The sequence below is a fragment of the Onychostoma macrolepis genome, chromosome 18 (genome assembly GCF_012432095.1).
Source record: "Onychostoma macrolepis isolate SWU-2019 chromosome 18, ASM1243209v1, whole genome shotgun sequence".
Classification (NCBI taxonomy): Eukaryota; Metazoa; Chordata; class Actinopteri; order Cypriniformes; family Cyprinidae; genus Onychostoma; species Onychostoma macrolepis.
Window position 1 is genome coordinate 11,439,497 of NC_081172.1, and position 18,298 is coordinate 11,457,794.

Below are 18,298 nucleotides of genomic sequence, written 5' to 3' on the forward strand. Positions count from 1 at the left end.
TTTGGATTTATTAACGCATGTTAATATTTATTTAAAGCTTATTTCTTTTAAGATTCTTCACGAATATTCGACTGTGAGATTGGGAGTCGAATCAGGATTGTCAAATCGAAGCATGGAATCGTCGACTATTCGGGGACACCCCTAGTACCACCAATAACCTTCTCCTAAATATAATGTAGAAACTTAAATTTTCTGTAAAGCTGCTTTGCAACGATTTGTATCGTGAAAAGCACTATACAAATAAATTTGAATTGAAAAACCTGTATTTTTCTCCCTTTAACAAAACTTCTGTATGTCTGTCAGGAAAAAAAAAGTACTTAATACTTGAGTACAATTTAAAGTTGTACTTTTTTACTTTTACTCAAGTATGTTTTTAATTGAGTAAAATTAGTACGAGTATTTAATTGAGTAAAAAAGAGTATCTTTACTTTCACTTGAGTGAAATTTTTGAGTACTTTTTACACCTCTGATTGTTCATATACTTTATTTATTACCTGGAGATGATTGAAAAAAGCACAAATAAACCATATATTGTGGCAATTGTGTGTTTAATGTCTTCACGTTTCCAAAGGTTTCTGCCTTTTATTCAGATAACACAGTGATAACTTACAACCTACCAGGAAATCCCTAATATGGACAAAAGCGTCCAGCTATTACTTCTATATGAGTCCGTCTTGCACCTTCTGCACCCTCCGGCCGTGTATGACTATATATATATATATATATATATATATATATATATATATATATATATATATATATATATATATATATATATATATATACATACACATATCTAACCTTACTGTTGTCACATTTCCTGGTTAAATAAACATTACATTAAAAGGCCAAATACAATTATATTTTGTATTTATTTATTGGTTTATTTAATAGGGACCATGCATATTCATGAACACTGTTGTATAAAAATACACCATGTAAATATGCCAGAATTAGTAACAATAACTTCTTTTCATCTGCAGTCCCTAGGCAGGTAACATAAAACTAACATAAAGACAACCAACAAATAATACAACATTCATTCACTATAAATGAAAAGGTACACATAGTGGTGACATATACAGTGAGGAAAATAAGTATTTGAACACCCTGCTATTTTGCAAGTTCTCCCACTTAGAAATCATGGAGGGGTCTGAAATTGTCATCGAGGTGCATGTCCACTGTGAGAGACATAATCTAAAAAAAAAATCCAGAAATCACAATGTATGATTTTTAACTATTTATTTGTATGATACAGCTGCAAATAAGTATTTGAACACCTGTCTATCAGCTAGAATTCTGACCCTCAAAGACCTGTTAGTCTGCCTTTAAAATGTCCACCTCCACTCCATTTATTATCCTAAATTAGATGCACCTGTTTGAGGTCGTTAGCTGCATAAAGACACCTGTCCACCCCATACAATCAGTAAGAATCCAACTACTAACATGGCCAAGACCAAAGAGCTGTCCAAAGACACTAGAGACAAAATTGTACATCTCCACAAGGCTGGAAAGGGCTACGGGGAAATTGCCAAGCGGCTTGGTGAAAAAAGGTCCACTGTTGGAGCAATCATTAGAAAATGGAAGAAGCTAAACATGACTGTCAATCTCCTTCGGACTGGGGCTCCATTCAAGATCTCACCTCGTGGGGTCTCAATGATCCTAAGAAAGGTGAGAAATCAGCCCAGAACTACACGGGAGGAGCTGGTCAATGACCTGAAAAGAGCTGGGACCACCGTTTCCAAGGTTACTGTTGGTAATACACTAAGACGTCATGGTTTGAAATCATGCATGGCACGGAAGGTTCCCCTGCTTAAACCAGCACATGTCCAGGCCTGACTTAAGTTTGCCAATGACCATTTGGATGATCCAGAGGAGTCATGGGAGAAAGTCATGTGGTCAGATGAGACCAAAATATAACTTTTGGTCATAATTCCACTAAACGTGTTTGGAGGAAGAAGAATGATGAGTACCATCCCAAGAACACCATCCCTACTGTGAAGCATGGGGGTGGTAGCATCATGCTTTGGGGGTGTTTTTCTGCACATGGGACAGGGTGACTGCACTGTATTAAGGAGAGGATGCCATGTATTGCGAGATTTTGGGGAACAACCTCCTTCCCTCAGTTAGAGCATTGAAGATGGGTCGAGGCTGGGTCTTCCAACATGACAATGACCGAAGCACACAGCCAGGATAACCAAGGAGTGGCTCTGTAAGAAGCATATCAAGGTTCTGGCGTGGCCTAGCCAGTCTCCAGACCTAAACCCAATAGAGAATCTTTGGAGGAGCTCAAACTCCGTGTTTCTCAGCGACAGGCCAGAAACCTGACTGATCTAGAGAAGATCTGTGTGGAGGAGGCCAAAATCCCTCCTGCAGTGTGTGCAAACCTGGTGAAAAACTACAGGAAACGTTTGACCTCTGTAATTGCAAACAAAGGCTACTGTACCAAATATTAACATTGATTTTCTCAGGTGTTCAAATACTTATTTGCAGCTGTATCATACAAATAAATAGTTAAAAATCATACATTGTGATTTCTGGATTTTTTTTTAGATTATGTCTCTCACAGTGGACATGCACCTCGATGACAATTTCAGACCCCTCCATGATTTCTAAGTGGGAGAACTTGCAAAATAGCAGGGTGTTCAAATACTTATTTTCCTCACTGTACATTGACAACAAACAACAAAACAAAACAAAAATACATGATGGAAGAAACATTGTTCATCCACCTCTATACTGCATTCAATTTAACAGTGATAGCGTATGAGTGATAAATGTGTGACAGTTAAAAATAAGTACATCTCTGGTTTTCTAGAAGCCACTGTTTTAAGTGAGTTTTAAAGGTGTTGAATGTAGGACACTCTCTTATTGGGCGGGGCAAACTATTCCAGAGTTTACCACCTATTATTGACAATACGTTTTGTCCAAAAGTGGTACGCCTAAATGGAATCACAGAATCCCCGTTTACAGAGGCCTGTGTGCTACCTCCGCTTTCAAGTCTTTGGAAAAAGCCATGCAGCGGAGGAGGGGCAAGATTATGTAACACTTTATATACCAAACAAGCACACTTGAGACGTTTAAAATTGTCAAAACTTAAAAATTGATGTCTCTCTAAGATATCGCAATGGTGGAATGACAATGCCTTTTTATCCAAATTTTTTATGGCTTTCTTAAATAGAGATTCAATACTTTTAAGAGTAGTTGTGCTAGTTAATGACCAATTTGTAAAACAATACTCAATATGAGAAAAGATCATAGTATATAAGAACAACTTGGCAGCTTTGGTATCAAGAAACGGTCTAACCTGTTTAAAATTCTGCAAATTAAATTTAACTTTATTTGCACCTTTTTTACATGACGTTTGAATGTTAGGGTGGAGTCATATGTGACTCCTAGATACTTGAAATAATTAACAATATCAAGCTCCTGTCCTCTAAAGAACACATTAGAATGTGACACCTTCATATTTTGTTTGGTAAACGCCATACAGACTATTTTTTTGATGTTTAAGTAGAGACATGACTTAGTAAGCCAGTCATCAATGTGAGCCATTGCAGATGTAAGTGTGGCTGCTATCTCTTGGTAGTTCCTAGCATATATAAAGATTACAGCATCATCTGCATACATCTGAACATCAACATTTTTACATGCCTCTGGCAGATCATTTAATATACAATGTAAACAGGATTGGACCAAGTATGGAGCCTTGAGGGACCCCTACTGGACATTCACAGAATGGGGACTTTGAATCATTAATACGAACACATTTCTTTCTAATGGACAGATATGATTTTATCCACTTGAGAGCATGTTCAGAGAAATTTAAATATGTTAATTTAGATAAAATAACTTTGTGATTAACAGTATCAAAAGCTTGCTTTAGGTCTAGAAAAACAGCACCAACATAAGAACTCTTATCTAGGTAGCCTTGAACCTTTTCCAAAAACAAACAGTTAGCTGTTTCTGTTGAGTGATGGGCCCTGAACCCAAATTGCATAGGGTGAAATAAATTGTTGCTTTTATTGAGATGTTGAATCAATAACCGAACCACCCATTTGTCAACTATTTTAGAAACAACAGGCAAAATACTGATTGGCTGACTGTGTAATATTCTGTTTATCAAAACCAATACATCTCATCAAGTTAGTGTTTTTACGTATTTTTACATTTATTCCAAAATAATAACAAAAGGCAGTAACAATACAAACATATTTTATTTGTCAACTGATGTTCAGCTATTCTTTTTAACTTTACCAGCGGGTGTCGCTGTTGGACAGAATTACATTATAAAAACTAGTAACTTTTACACTTTTTAATGTCACATTTTGTAATACTTGCGTTGATTTATTTTTGTAATATCGATACTTTTCTCATCCATTTTTTTTTTTCTCTAAAGAGACTGCCTCCCTTGCCTTGACTGATGGCAGGCAAAGCCATACAACACACAAACATCAGAAATTCAGTAATCTTATCCTTACAGCTTTGAGGTTATGTAAATTTTACATTCATTTCATGAATGTAAATTAATAAAGTGATGAATGAAAATTGGGCAGTTCAGTTCAATTAAGTATAGAATTTTTGTAATAGCTACAAAAATGAAAATGTGGGATCACATTACTACAAATAGCATGCTTAAACTATGGTGAGTGTAGCAAAATGTTTCAACTGTAATACCCTTTTTATGTGTTGCAAAACCATGTGTAATTTTCGTAAGTTTTGTTGCAAACAATTTTTACTGTTATTTTATAATGAAACACAGTAGTAATACATTTATAATATTTATAGAAAGCATTCATTGTTAGAAATTTTAAGGTTTTGACCATACTTTCTTCTTTCAAAGCAGGAATCATTTTTTGAGAGACACCAGGACTGCAGCTGACTGGTGCGGTAACAGAAATTGAAATGGATTTACCGGTATTTGTTTTTTTTAGAATAAAAAATTGATGATGCATACTACATACCAACAAGCAGATGAGCACCAATTAAATCCCTACACAAAGCTGTGTGGGCAGAAAGTTCTCCAGTGGAACTGTTCACTTCTTTCCTGTTTGTGAAAAGATAGGACTGTGAGATGTTCTGGACAGAACTTGTGGATAAAAACAAGTGGGCTACTGTCGCCGTATTTGATTAAGAATTTTTCATCCTTCAGGATCCAATAGTTCACTGTATACAGTTCAAAGGAAAGGGTTAATAAAGAGTGAATAAAGATCCTTCAGGATCATAAATAAAAATCAGTTAATGATAAAAATACATAAAATCAATAAAAACTTAAGTGTCTCAATTAAAAATAAATAAATAAATTATATATATATATATATATATATATATATATATATATATATATATATATATATATATATATACACACACACATTTTAGTTTTGGGTCCAATTCTCACTTTTACCATACTATTGACTTTTGCCTCAAACTCCTTACTATTCAGGAAGGGTAAGATGTAGAATCACGCATAATAAGGCATAGTATGTGCTTTATGAGTACTAATAAAAAGCTAATATAGTAATATGCAAGCAGCTAGTTAATAACTAAAGTGTTACATTAAATACATAAAAAAAATAAATGTTTGTGTGTGCGCACGTGTGTGTGCGTATATGCAGTATTGGCTAGCGGCAGCTGGGCACTCCTTATCTGTGTGTATGGTCTTTATTGGAAAATACTTATGCAATTTAGCTTATTGGGTTCATATTCTGATCGCATCTGCTTGCTGGTATATAATATGCATCATCAAATCTTTTAGTTAAAAATAAAACATTTTAGATTGATTATTGAAATTTGAAATCAAAAACGCCATTTCCGCTTGTCAGTGTCAAAATTATTTAGATGGCCAATCAAATCAAAGTAGGCGGGGTTTACTGTTGATAGAACGGAAGGAGAGCGCGCGAATTCCAGTAACTGTAAAGAAGCGTGGTTAAAGTCGTCAGAGAGGTAAGATGGAACTGGAAGTAGCAAAACATTTAATATTTGCAAACTGTTTTACGGTAGAAACGTTATTCGACCAACAGTAATATAACGAGTAGCAAACTACTCAACTTTTCCCTCAAATATGGCCGTTTTAAATCGAAAATGGGCTGTGGCTAGAAGGGAAAGGTGCAGGGGCGGCGCCAGAGAATTTTGAACGCAGGTGCTGAGAGGGATGCTAGATTAATGACAGGGGGAGCTGGGCAATTAATGGTAAATATGACCAAAACATGTTGTTATTATTTTTTATATGAATAAAATCGCTATATAGGCGCATTTAAAATGTTTGAGGAGTGGGAGTATTATCGCGCTTAGCCTACTGTATGACATGGGGGCGTTCGCGCAATAATTTTATTTATTCATTTTTTTTTCATGAGGAATGAGCTTAAACAGATATAACAAATAAATTTGCAGAAATCTTGAAAACCTATTAAAAAAACACAAACAAACAAAAAATATATATATTTTCTGATTATGTAGTATAGGTGCATTTGGCTTGCTGCAACGGTGTTGGCGGTGTTACCGGTGTTAAGCACCGTCCCTCACCGTCATTTAGATTTTTTTTAATAGCAATAAAAATACTTTAGTTCAGTTTAGAGAACAGACACAACAATTAGAACTAAACGCGGCTGCTCAATGCAGCACATCGAACGAACTACAGTCGAGCAACACGGATCAGATTTAATTTATCACGTGTATTTTATCAAATGTAAAATCTCTTGTTTTAAAAATATTTTGGATTTTGGAAAATCCTGTTGACCTGCCATTTAGCCTAATATTGGAAGTTTTTTATTTATTTATTTATTAACATTCGTTTCTCATTTATTTGGTTCCACAGTATTTGCTGATTTTTATTTTATTTAAACTGTGTGATTTCCCCCTCACGTTGTATCCTATTGCATTGCAGTAGTTATGCATGAGTCAAATGTTTTTATTTTATTTCATTTTTTATGGGGGTGCTTTGGTTTTTCTTGGGGGTGCTGGAGCACCTGCTAGCCCCTCCCTAGCGCCGCCTATGGAATAGGTGTGTTCGACTTGAAGCGGCGCTGCGCAGAATGGCCAGTGTATGACATCAAAATACCGCGAGAGTACGGTGGCCGGGAAGTGCAAAACATTACAAAGTGTGAAACACTTTTACGAAGCTCGAGACAAATTTACATTTTGGAAAACATTTTTACATATCATAAAACACAATTACATGGGAAAAACACTTTTACCAAGGACGAAGACGAGGCATTCGAAAAGGTGAAGGAGGCTCTCACCGCGGAGCCGGTGCTGCGAGCCCCGGACTTTAACTGCCCCTTCCTGCTGCAAACGGCCGAGGGATGTTTTGCCCGTTTTGTAGTGATGTAAAAATGAAGCTTTGCGAAGTCCGTCTGGTTCGCGTCCTTTAGAAACTCCAAACACTGACCACACGTACAGCAAAACCGCCTTAAGCTGCTCATGTGTTTGCCGCAAAACATCCCTCGGCCACAGTACATGTTCGGTCACCATAAACTTTTATTTACGGCATTTACTCCACAACCACAACACGAATTTACCGCGCTCACCAACAACACCACCTTTCACCGCGTCACTTCCGGTGTGTGGTACATTCCCTTTCCGTGAAGAATCTGTCATTGTAAATTTGTTTCGGGACTGGTAAAAATGTTTTGCGTCTTGTTAATTTTTCTAAAATGTAAATTTGTTTCGTCCTTGGTAAAAGTGTTTTTCCCATGTAATTGTGTTTTATGATATGTAAAAATGTTTTCCAAAATGTAAATTTGTCTCGAGATTCGTAAAAGTGTTTCACACTTTGTAATGTTGTTTTGCACTTCCCGGCCACCGTAGCGAGAGCGATAAGAGAGCAGATGAATCCTTTAAGCTTTCGAATCGCTCTCGCGGTACTTTGTCATACACTGATCATTCTGCGCAGCACTGCTTCAAGTCGAACACAGCTAATGGTATCACGTGATGATACATTAAACGTTTACTCTATATATTTAATACCCTCAAATGTTCAAGACATGGTTATGGCCTTGCTGGCATCAACGAAATTTAGCCAGTATAATTTAAATGTTTACCGTAAACTGTTTTGTTACTAGTATTCTTTAGAATGGCTTTTTTATTTTTGTGCTCCACAGAAGAAAGAAACCCTTACAGGTTTGGAAAAGCATGAGGGTGTAACATAATGGCAGTTTTTTGAGAAGTGTCTAGCTGCAGACATGCACGTTATATTTATATTATTTTGTCGTCTTTATATTGTTTTAACGATTTAAAAATGGCCTTCATCAACCTTGATTGACACATTCTATCACATTATTTTGACAGTTAAAGTTTTGGGTGGGTTTTTTGTGTGCTTTTGGCCTGGAAATCGTCCATTCAATCTGGCAACACTGAGCGTCAGTTTTTAACGTCTTTAGCAAGGTAAGATGGAAGTAGCGAAACATTTAATATTTGATAATCGACCGACAGTAATATCCAGCGAGTAAAGTTAGCGAACTACTAGACTTTTTCCTCAAATATGGCCTTTTTAATTGAAAATATGGTAAAATTTACGTTATCCATCCTAACTGAAGGTGACGACACATGAAACGTTTTGCGTTTTTACATACAAATAAAAATGAAAGTGTGCATATTTAAAATATTCTTTTCAAATAGTTACACCTAGCATTTCCTTCACCAGTCTGTTGCTTTATACTTAAAGGTGCCAGAGGTGATTGTCTTCAGAAACATTTTTTGTTATTCTGGTTGAAAGTCTCTTCACATCCTGATAGCAATCATTAAGTTAAGTTGTCTAAATGTATTTATCTGTATTTATATATTCTGTGGAAGGTGTAGGACCAAGAAATGTTTGTCCAATTAAAGTTTTAACTGTCTTTCCTACCTGCCTGTCAACGTATGTATAATTTGCATACCTCTGCACACCCTGTTCGCGCAGACAGGATACTTCATCCGCGCGTTCACTCACGCTGTGCAGACAGAGCGAGAATGGTAGGCAAACATCAACAACCCGATCTTCCTTCCTGGTATTGTAGCACTTTTACTAACTGTGCTGTAAAGTTTTCTCACCGGTGAATGACATATGATGTGGCCCAGCGCTGTTCCCAGTTCCAGTCTTTGCGCTCCCCGCTCTGCATATTTTGCATGTCTCGCTTAGTTAACACACTCGGTTCAGATAACCAGCTCGTTAGAAGAGAGCTCCGTGCATGAACTGTGTTCTCATTGACATGCTCCCTACACATTGTTCATTGTTCCCTACTCCCTGAGCAGGGGAAATCTGTTGAAGTTTACAGGTGCTGGTCATATAATTAGAATATCATCAAAAAGTTGATTTATTTCACTAATTCCATTCAAAAAGTGAAACTTGTATATTATATTTATTCATTACACACAGACTGATATATTTCAAATGTTTATTTCTTTTAATTTTGATGATTATAACTGACAACTAAGGAAAATCCCAAATTCAGTATCTCAGAAAATTAGAATATTGTGAAAAGGTTCAATATTGAAGACACCTGGTGCCACACTCTAATCAGCTAATTAACTCAAAACACCTGCAAAGGCCTTTAAATGGTCTCTCAGTCTAGTTCTGTAGGCTACACAATCATGGGGAAGACTGCTGATTTGACAGTTGTCCAAAAGACGGCCATTGACTCAAGGAGGGCAAGACACAAAAGGTCATTGCAAAAGAGGCTGGCTGTTCACAGAGCTCTGTGTCCAAGCACATTAATAGAGAGGCGAAGGGAAGGAAAAGATGTGGTAGAAAAAAGTGTACAAGCAATAGGGATAACCGCACCCTGGAGAGGATTGTGAAACAAAAGCCATTCAAAAATGTGGGGGAGATTCACAAAGAGTGGACTGCAGCTGGAGTCAGTGCTTCAAGAACCACTACGCACAGACGTATGCAAGACATGGGTTTCCTTGTGTCAAGCCACTCTTGAACAACAGACAGCATCAGAAGCGTCTCGCCTGGGCTAAAGACAAAAAGAACTGGACTGTTGCTCAGTGGTCCAAAGTCCTCTTTTCAGATGAAAGTAAATTTAGCATTTCCTTTGGAAATCAGGGTCCCAGAGTCTGGAGGAAGAGAGGAGAGGCACACAATCCACGTTGCTCGAGGTCCAGTGTAAAGTTTCCACAGTCAGTGATGGTTTGGGGTGCCATGTCATCTGCTGGTGTTGGTCCACTGTGTTTTCTGAGGTCCAAGGTCAACGCAGCCGTATACCAGGAAGTTTTAGAGCACTTCATGCTTCCTGCTGCTGACCAACTTTATGGAGATGCAGATTTCATTTTCCAACAGGACTTGGCACCTGCACACAGTGCCAAAGCAACCAGTATCTGGTTTAAGGACCATGGTATCCCTGTTCTTAATTGGCCAGCAAACTCGCCTGACCTTAACCCCATAGAAAATCTATGGGGTATTGTGAAGAGAAAGATGCGATATGCCACTATCAGAGCAACCTGGGCTCTCATAACACCTGAGCAGTGCCACAGACTGATCGACTCCATGCCACGCCGCATTGCTGCAGTAATTCAAGCAAAAGGAGCCCCAACTAAGTATTGAGTGCTGTACATGCTCATACTTTTCAGTTGGCCAAGATTTCTAAAAATCCTTTCTTTGTATTGGTCTTAAGTAATATTCTAATTTTCTGAGATACTGAATTTGGGATTTTCTTTAGTTGTCAGTTATAATCATCAAAATTAAAAGAGATAAATATATCAGTCTGTGTGTAATGAATGAATATAATATACAAGTTTCACTTTTTGAATGGAATTAGTGAAATAAATCAACTTTTTGATGATATTCTAATTATATGACCAGCACCTGTATTTCACTTCAGAACATTCACTCACGGATTTGCACTGCTCCTCACACACAGACGAAAGAGAAGTGTGACATAATATACCTCTGTAAATAAATACAATTTAAATTCAGGTCTGGAACATTTTAATGCCCTTTGTATGGAGCATAAACGCTCGCTTCGAACTGGAATCATGGCGGAATATCTGGTGGTGTCCACTTCGCAGGGCACTTATGACTTACGGTGGAGCAGAACAACCGTCAGACATGATAAGATATACATATGAAATGTGCAGAGCGGGGAGGGCGCCAGGACTGTAATTGGAAACCATTGATGTAGCCTATTGTAGTAATTTAATGTTGTCTCTGGTATTCTGCTCTTTGAGCGTATGTGCGTTCAGGGGGCGTGTCTTTGGACGGCGATTGCAGGGAGGGTGGGACGTTCGCTTTCAGTGCTATCAGGCTAAAGTTAGCATTTTCCGAGATCTCCTACTGCACCTTTAATGTCCCCCACTGGTCAAGACATGGTTACAGCCTTGATGCGCCATCATGCTTGGAAATAATTTCACAGCCAGCATCGGCGAAATTAAGCCTCATTTAAATGTTTTTTTTTTTTTTTTTTTTTTAATCAATACAATGGAAGTAAATGGTTACTGTAATCGGTTTCGTTACCAATTTTCTTCAGAATGGCTTCTTTTGTGAGCAACAGAAGAAAGAAACTGATACTGGTTTGGAACAGCATGAGGGTGAGTAACATGATGGCAGATATTTTTGTTGCATCATTTAGGGTCAATTACTCTACAATTAATCAAGTCTATTGATTAAAGGTAAAATAATGTTCACTTTCTTGCACAGACCAATCGTTTCGCATTATAAGACTCTATATAGGCCTAGTCAGGAGCCACGGGTATTAATCAATTTTGACTTTCCTGAATATGCTTTTTTTGACTCTCAAGTGTTGGTAGCTGACCTGCCTTTTATGAATCGCCAAGGACCACGGTTTCAGCTAAAAATCTTCTTAACTGTTTTACTGAAGAAAAAGTCACTTACATCTTGGATGGCCTGAGGTGAGGAAATTAACAGCAAGTTTTCATTTTTGGGGGGAACTATACCTTTAAGACAGTGTCTTGCCGCCCTCTACTGGCGGTTTTAGTTTCATATATAAAGTATTATTTCATAGTTGAATATTCAACTTTAAAAAAAAAAAAAAAAAAAAATCTCATAAGACTGTTACTGCAGTTGTAACTGCAGTGTAAATTTATTCACGCATCAATCTGTGTAAATAATCTAAATGCCACTTAAGGTGCAGCTTCTGTACCAATTCTGAAACAATGGATTTTGTTGATATTTATTTTATTTGATTGCTATAGTGTCTTTTTATTCTTATTAAATGAATAAATTTAAGAATTTGCATGGTGTAAATAAATACATATTAAATGAATGTAATAGGGTTAGAAAACTCCCTTATAAAGTTAAATCAATCGCCCCGCCAATCAGTATAAGAGAGAAAATGTCACCCCTAAATGGAAAGGTTTATTTCAGTCACTGCTCATAGGTTTAGAATTACTTTTCAGTTTTTATCCTAGCTTTACTGAATCCCACAAAGTGTCCTCAAATTTGGTGTTATAGAAATGGCCACGCTATATGTTACAGGGCAAAAATTATATTATAAAATATATTATATGTTACTTTATATCATATATGAATTGTATGCATTGCTGTTTTTGACTGTTACATTAAGAAAACAGTAAATACAAATGAGGAAAGTGAAAGTAATTTTAATCCCTGTGCATTCATACCACTAGAGGGCAAAACATCACATTTAGTTCCATGTGTCAGGATGGCCGAGCGGTCTAAGGCGCTGCGTTCAGGTCGCAGTCTCCCCTGGAGGCGTGGGTTCGAATCCCACTTCTGACAACAATGTTTTTTTTTTCCCAGTAGGTGAACCGCTGATGCGTACTCAACAAACAGACCAAAGGCCGTTTCATACCTCATGGAGAGAAGAGTACCGAAACAACAAAACTAGCAAAAATACATGACATGAAAGTTTTACATCTGGTCGCTGCAGACAAGTGGCCAAAGATGAACTGAGTCAACGACTGCAGTACAAAACTGACTGTTGTGCAGGTTAGTGAAAGATGTAAGACGTTAATGAATGAATCTTTACAGTTTTTTTAATAATGTGAGTGGTTCAAAGCAAGGAGTGCAATGAGCATTGCATACAGGAAGAGTATTCTACATATAATAAAAAGTCTTAAAATTTAATTGAGTGTGTGTGTGTGTATATATATATATATATATATATATATATAATATAATATTCTGAGAAACTATTATCTAAACTAAGAGGGGTCATTAAAAAAGCGATGTGATCTTTGTGTAAATTGATTTGTCAATGATTCTGGCATTTTAAACTTGTATACACTGCAATTTGTTAATCCCCAATTTCGACTTCTATTGTTTTTTTATGTCTTGCTGTTTCCTCTTTTTTTTTTTTTTAACAAGAGGAAGGTAGAGGGTTCTCACTTTATTATTCTTACTGAAGTTATTTATTACTTAGATACACAGTATCCGCCTAACATGATCTCACTGTAAATACATTGTAGGTGTACAAAGGTATATAGAGTGAGAGAGAGCGAGAGAGAGGAAAACAGAGGGAGGGTGTGAAAGAGACAAAAAAAACTTTGTTGTTAGGTAGTGACAACACCTGCATTACCTGTTCTGGTGTTTCTCTACTGTGCTGCATTATTTCCTTTTTCTTTTTCAAAGTGACATTTTTATGTGATCAACTCTTTATACTGAGAAGAAATGGCTGATTTTCCTGGGAAGGTCAACACTCAGACCAGCTCTAGTGAACCTCAGAGAAGTTATGGTATCCCAGCAATGGTAGACATGGACTTCATCAGGAGTATTCCTGGTATCCTACTTATAGCTGAGATTGTGAGTTGAAAAAACTATATTGCGCTTTCCATGCTTTGGCATATGTTGTATATTTAACATAAGTGTTTTATATTTTGTAGCTTTGTGAAATGATTTATTTCTCCCTTCATAATACTCTCACACCCACCTTTCTTTTGAGTTTCTTTAAAAAAAAAAACAATGCCAGATTGCCAGTATTTGAGAAAAACTGAGACTGTAGGTATTGGTTGGTAAAATGAAACTAATCAGGTTTCTACTATGAATTATTGTCATTATTTTTCATACAACTAGGATATTATGCAAACGGTTGCATGCTTGTACAGGGTTTGCGTAGAGGTAGATGTAGCGCTCATACTGTGCATTAAGTGTGCACCTACACTGAGCCAACACAGAAGTAAATGTAGGTAAACCACAAGTCTATGTTTCTGTGTTATTTAGGAACATAAACTACATTCTGCTCAAAATATCAACATATTCAGGTATGAACATGCAATAATCAGAACAAAATGTTCAGAAAAATACTTACTTGTCCGTAATATAAATTACTGATTAAACTGTACAGCAAACATCAGTATTTATGACGTTTATTGTATTATCATCTCACTGGTCATTGGGTCAATAACCATAATGAAACACTCCCCTCAATACAAATACATTATCATTGTCAAGTCAGTAAATATAAATGTAATATTGAATTTTAGTGAATATTTGGCCTGATATGTGTCTGTTTTAGTCTTCTAGAATCCTGTGGAGCAAGTTGTTTGTAGCTATCTTGTGTCAGACACATAGCCTGAAATCTGAGACCTTTGTCAGATGAATAATACATAATGAACTTTTGATATTCATTGTACAAAGGATGCCATTGGCATCATCTGTCTGTGTATATAAAAAGCTATTTTTTTGATAACTTCAATTTATAACTATGTGAGAGAATTTCCCAGGACATACATCAGTACTTCGAACAGTAAATATATGGTGCTAAAAATAACATTAATGGTTGACAGTGCTGCATGTTAAATGTTTTTGGTAGGTTAGGTCACTGAGAACTACCAGGATGATTCACACTTATGTCACTTTCATTTTAAACCTTGTGTTTCAGAGCATGCATGTAATTGTGCAAGCTCATCTAAATTAATTATAACACCCTGACATTAAGAAAAGCCTTGGTGATAATACGCAAATAAATTATATCTAAGGGTTTTCTTGACTTGAAGGATTAATTTATCCAAAAAAATTCTGTCATTTACTCATCCTCTTGTCCTTCCAAATCTGTATAACTTTTTTTTTTCTGTGGCACAAAAAAAAAAAGAAGATATTTTGGAAAATGTCTCAGTGTTTTTTTTGTCCATGCAAAGAAAATCAGTGGGGTCCAGTGCTGTTTCGGAGACATGACTTTCCATGGGTCCTTTCATAATATCTTCTTTCAAGTTACGCAAAAGTCGTACAGATTTGGAACATGAGGTTGAGCAAATGATAACAGAATTTTCAAGTGGCTATGTTTTGTCATTGATGCTTAACATATGATCATCTCCATCTTCTAGTTTGTTGGATTACTGGTGTGGTCGCTGATCGCCAGTACCAACTACACCTCGAATCCTGCTTATGGTTGGGTGATGTTTGTCAGCGTGACACTGTGGCTTCTGAGCATTGCCCTGTTTGTAGTGCTGATGTTGAGGTTTTATCAGAGTCTACCCTCAGTGCCCTGGCCTTTAGTGGTGAGACACTTACTCCTCTATAATTTGTGACTTTGTCAGTTAAATCAAGTTTGTAATCCTGTCTTCCTTTTCTCCTTGTAGCTCATGGTGTTCTATGTAGTCGCAGCTGTTCTATATGTAACTGCCTTTTTGGCTGATGCAGTATCTGTCCCATCCTATAGGCTTTCCTGGCATGCTCATCTGGGAGCTTCTGCAGTGAGTGAAAACATGTCTTGAACACACACTACACACACATTCACAAATGCTATGAGCTGAGAGAGGTGTGTCCATCCTACCTCATTTCTAAAGTAAAGTTAGGCTTATCTGTGAAACAGCATGGTGTCACACTGCCCACCCAGATCAGGTGATTCAGATGTCAGCAACGCACTCAATTACTACCTAACAAATATTTAAACTACCATTCAAGTTCTGGGAGCGGTACCATTTTTCTTAAATTAATACTCAAAGAATCACAAAAAATGTGTATCATGGTTTCCACAAAAATATTAAGCAGCACAAATGTTCAAATTTGATAGTAATAAGATATGTTTCTTGAGCATCAAATCAGCAAATTAGAATGATTTCCAAAGAATGATGTGACACTGAAGTCTGGATCTTTTCCATCACAGGAATAAATCACATTTTAAAATAGAAAATATTTATTTTAAACTGTGATAATATTTTATAATGTTACTGATTTTACTGAATTTATGATCAAATAATTGAACCTTAGCGAGCACGGGAGACATCTACATTAAGAAATCTTACTGGCTCCAAACTTTTCATGGTAGTGTAGATAGGGCTTTCTTAAAAAATAATTAATAATATTAATCAATATGTTTTAAGCCAGAACATCTAATATGAAGCTTTACCTTCACTTGTCTGGTTAAAGCATTATTCATCACTTACTAAAATACTCAATACAGTTTTGTAGATCAAATAAAAGGCAAAAGCAAGGTTGTAGAGTGCTATGCGTGTTTTATAGGGCTTTAAAAACCACATCGGCCAGAGTCCACATGAAATTGTGCGGTAAGCACATGACAAACCTGTAATGCTTTTAGTGGAGGAGTGTAATCACAGTTTATACGTCCTCCGTGTGTAAAAGTTAACAGTTTTGAAGTTATTACAGCATCTTTAAATCTACATATCTGCTCAATGGCTGCTTATGTACTTTCCTGTAAAACGGTTTTATGCCCTGAAATAATTTATGTTGTTTAACTTGTATTAAGGATTACGTTCTTAAGATCTTAAAGGGATAGTTCTCACACAAATGAAAATTTGTATGACTTTCTTTATTCTGAAGACTGTTTTTGCATATACAATAAATGTCATTGGAGTCCAAAACAACACTGAACTCTATTAATGTTTATTGTATGAAAACACACACACTGAGACATTTAAAAATCTTATTTTGGGAACTGCATGCTGCTTATACTTGAGTGCAATATGTAAGATCTGTATCTTTTTTTCTTTTTTTTTTTGTGTCATATCTATATATCTTTTCTTGCAGTTCTTTGCCATAGTGGTGACTCTGTTATACGGAGCTAGCAGCTACTTTGCCTATTTGGACTGGAGGGGTGAAGGGCAAAATGCAGCGGCGAGTACAGTGCCTGTGTAGACCATCCTCTGTTTAACATTCTCAGTCACTGTGTGAGGACACTTCGAAGGGGATATTACTCAGATTCTTCAGGAACATCCGACAACCCTTCTGTATAACGGTGCTCAGCATAATTGCTTTATGGTTTATAACATGGACATTGTGTGTATGCTTCTGTGCAGCAGGCGTGGGTCAGTAAGATTTTTTTTAAAAAGGAATTAATTATTTTACTCCGCAAGGATGCATTGAATTGATCAAAAGTGACAGTAAATACATTTATAATCTTAAAAAAGATTTATTTTAAAAAATGCTGGGATGGGATCGGGAAAGGTCCGCAAGCCGGGACTCGAACTTTTTATTTTTTATTGTATGTTTATGGTGGCCAGGAGAGCTCAACTCGCTGCAACTTCAGAAAACATGCAAATAGAAAAGGCACCAGCAAATTAAGAAAACATCTTCATCATCAGTTTGACAGCACGTGCTGCAAATGCTCACAACACAAAACAAATAAAGAAACGCGCAAGTAGCACAGACCGCAATTAAATTACACCAACAAAACGAAAATTAACCATTAATTTTTTTTTGGGAATATGGATTACAATTTTATAATCAGTTGTACAAATACCATGGTTAAACTGTGGTTAGTGTAGTAAATGCATACTTAATTTGTGCATGGTTACCATGGTTTAACTAGTGTAACCATTTTTCTTTTTATGTAATAAATGTATTAATTAATTAACTTTAATAGAAGAACCATAGGCTATGGTTTTTTGAAAGGAAAGTTGTAAAAGTAAGCTTACATAACATTTTACAATCACAGTAATTGTGTATTTCGTCAGCTTATTTGGGCTAATAATATTTATATTTATATAGCTAGGAAATCATGATCAGGATGTTAAAATAACAAAAATCTCACCTTTCAGAGCAAACATTGATAAACATGTCCCAGCCATGTTTGTCACTTCACTGTTCCTTTAAACATTTCCGAGCTGGCCAATTTGCAGCATGTTTCTTTGTGTTGTGAGCATTTGCAGCGCATGTGTTGTCAAATTGATGAAGATGTTTTTTATTTTGCATGTATTTTTAATTTGCAGTCAGTTGAGCTCACTTGGCCACCTTATATATTTGATCAAATAAATGCAGCCTGAGTAAGCATTAAGAGATTAAAAAAAAAAAAAAATCTTACCAGCCCCAGCTTTTAGTGTACTATTTTTCTAAGACACACTGAATGACTTGAGCAAATATGTATTTGAGTGGTGAGGTTCTTGCATTAGTGTAAAGTTATGCTTAAGAATGTAATTGATTGTTTTGAGCATAAAAAGGTTT

At 36.3% G+C, this 18,298-nt stretch overlaps 1 protein-coding gene and 1 non-coding gene across 4 annotated transcripts; both read left to right on the plus strand.

The window, feature by feature from the left end:
- The first annotated feature begins 5,859 nt into the window (after positions 1-5,859).
- pllp (plasmolipin) lies at positions 5,860-18,228 on the plus strand. 3 transcript variants are annotated; one of them, XM_058751897.1, is made up of 8 exons: positions 5,860-5,946; positions 11,448-11,508; positions 11,719-11,829; positions 12,701-12,889; positions 13,532-13,702; positions 15,223-15,396; positions 15,478-15,591; positions 16,886-18,228. In XM_058751897.1, exons 5-8 carry the CDS (start codon positions 13,571-13,573, stop codon positions 16,991-16,993), a joined length of 528 nt encoding a protein of 175 aa, XP_058607880.1. In that variant the 5' UTR covers positions 5,860-5,946; positions 11,448-11,508; positions 11,719-11,829; positions 12,701-12,889; positions 13,532-13,570; the 3' UTR covers positions 16,994-18,228. The 3 variants fall into 3 exon arrangements, with proteins under 3 accessions (XP_058607880.1, XP_058607881.1, XP_058607882.1); XM_058751898.1 differs by having other exon boundaries at positions 12,704-12,889; XM_058751899.1 differs by lacking the exon at positions 5,860-5,946 and adding an exon at positions 8,712-8,952.
- On the plus strand, positions 12,597-12,679 carry trnal-cag (transfer RNA leucine (anticodon CAG)). Its single transcript has one exon. It is a non-coding gene; the product is annotated as a tRNA-Leu (tRNA).
- Positions 18,229-18,298: the final 70 nt, after the last annotated feature.

Coding starts and splice junctions, on each gene's coding strand:
- pllp (XM_058751897.1), top strand. CDS start 13,571: ATGGCTGATTTTCCTGGGAAGGTCAACACTCAGACCAGCTCTAGTGAA. Junction 13,703..15,222: donor TCCTACTTATAGCTGAGATT/GTGAGTTGAAAA, acceptor TCCATCTTCTAG/TTTGTTGGATTACTGGTGTG. Junction 15,592..16,885: donor CTCATCTGGGAGCTTCTGCA/GTGAGTGAAAAC, acceptor CTTTTCTTGCAG/TTCTTTGCCATAGTGGTGAC.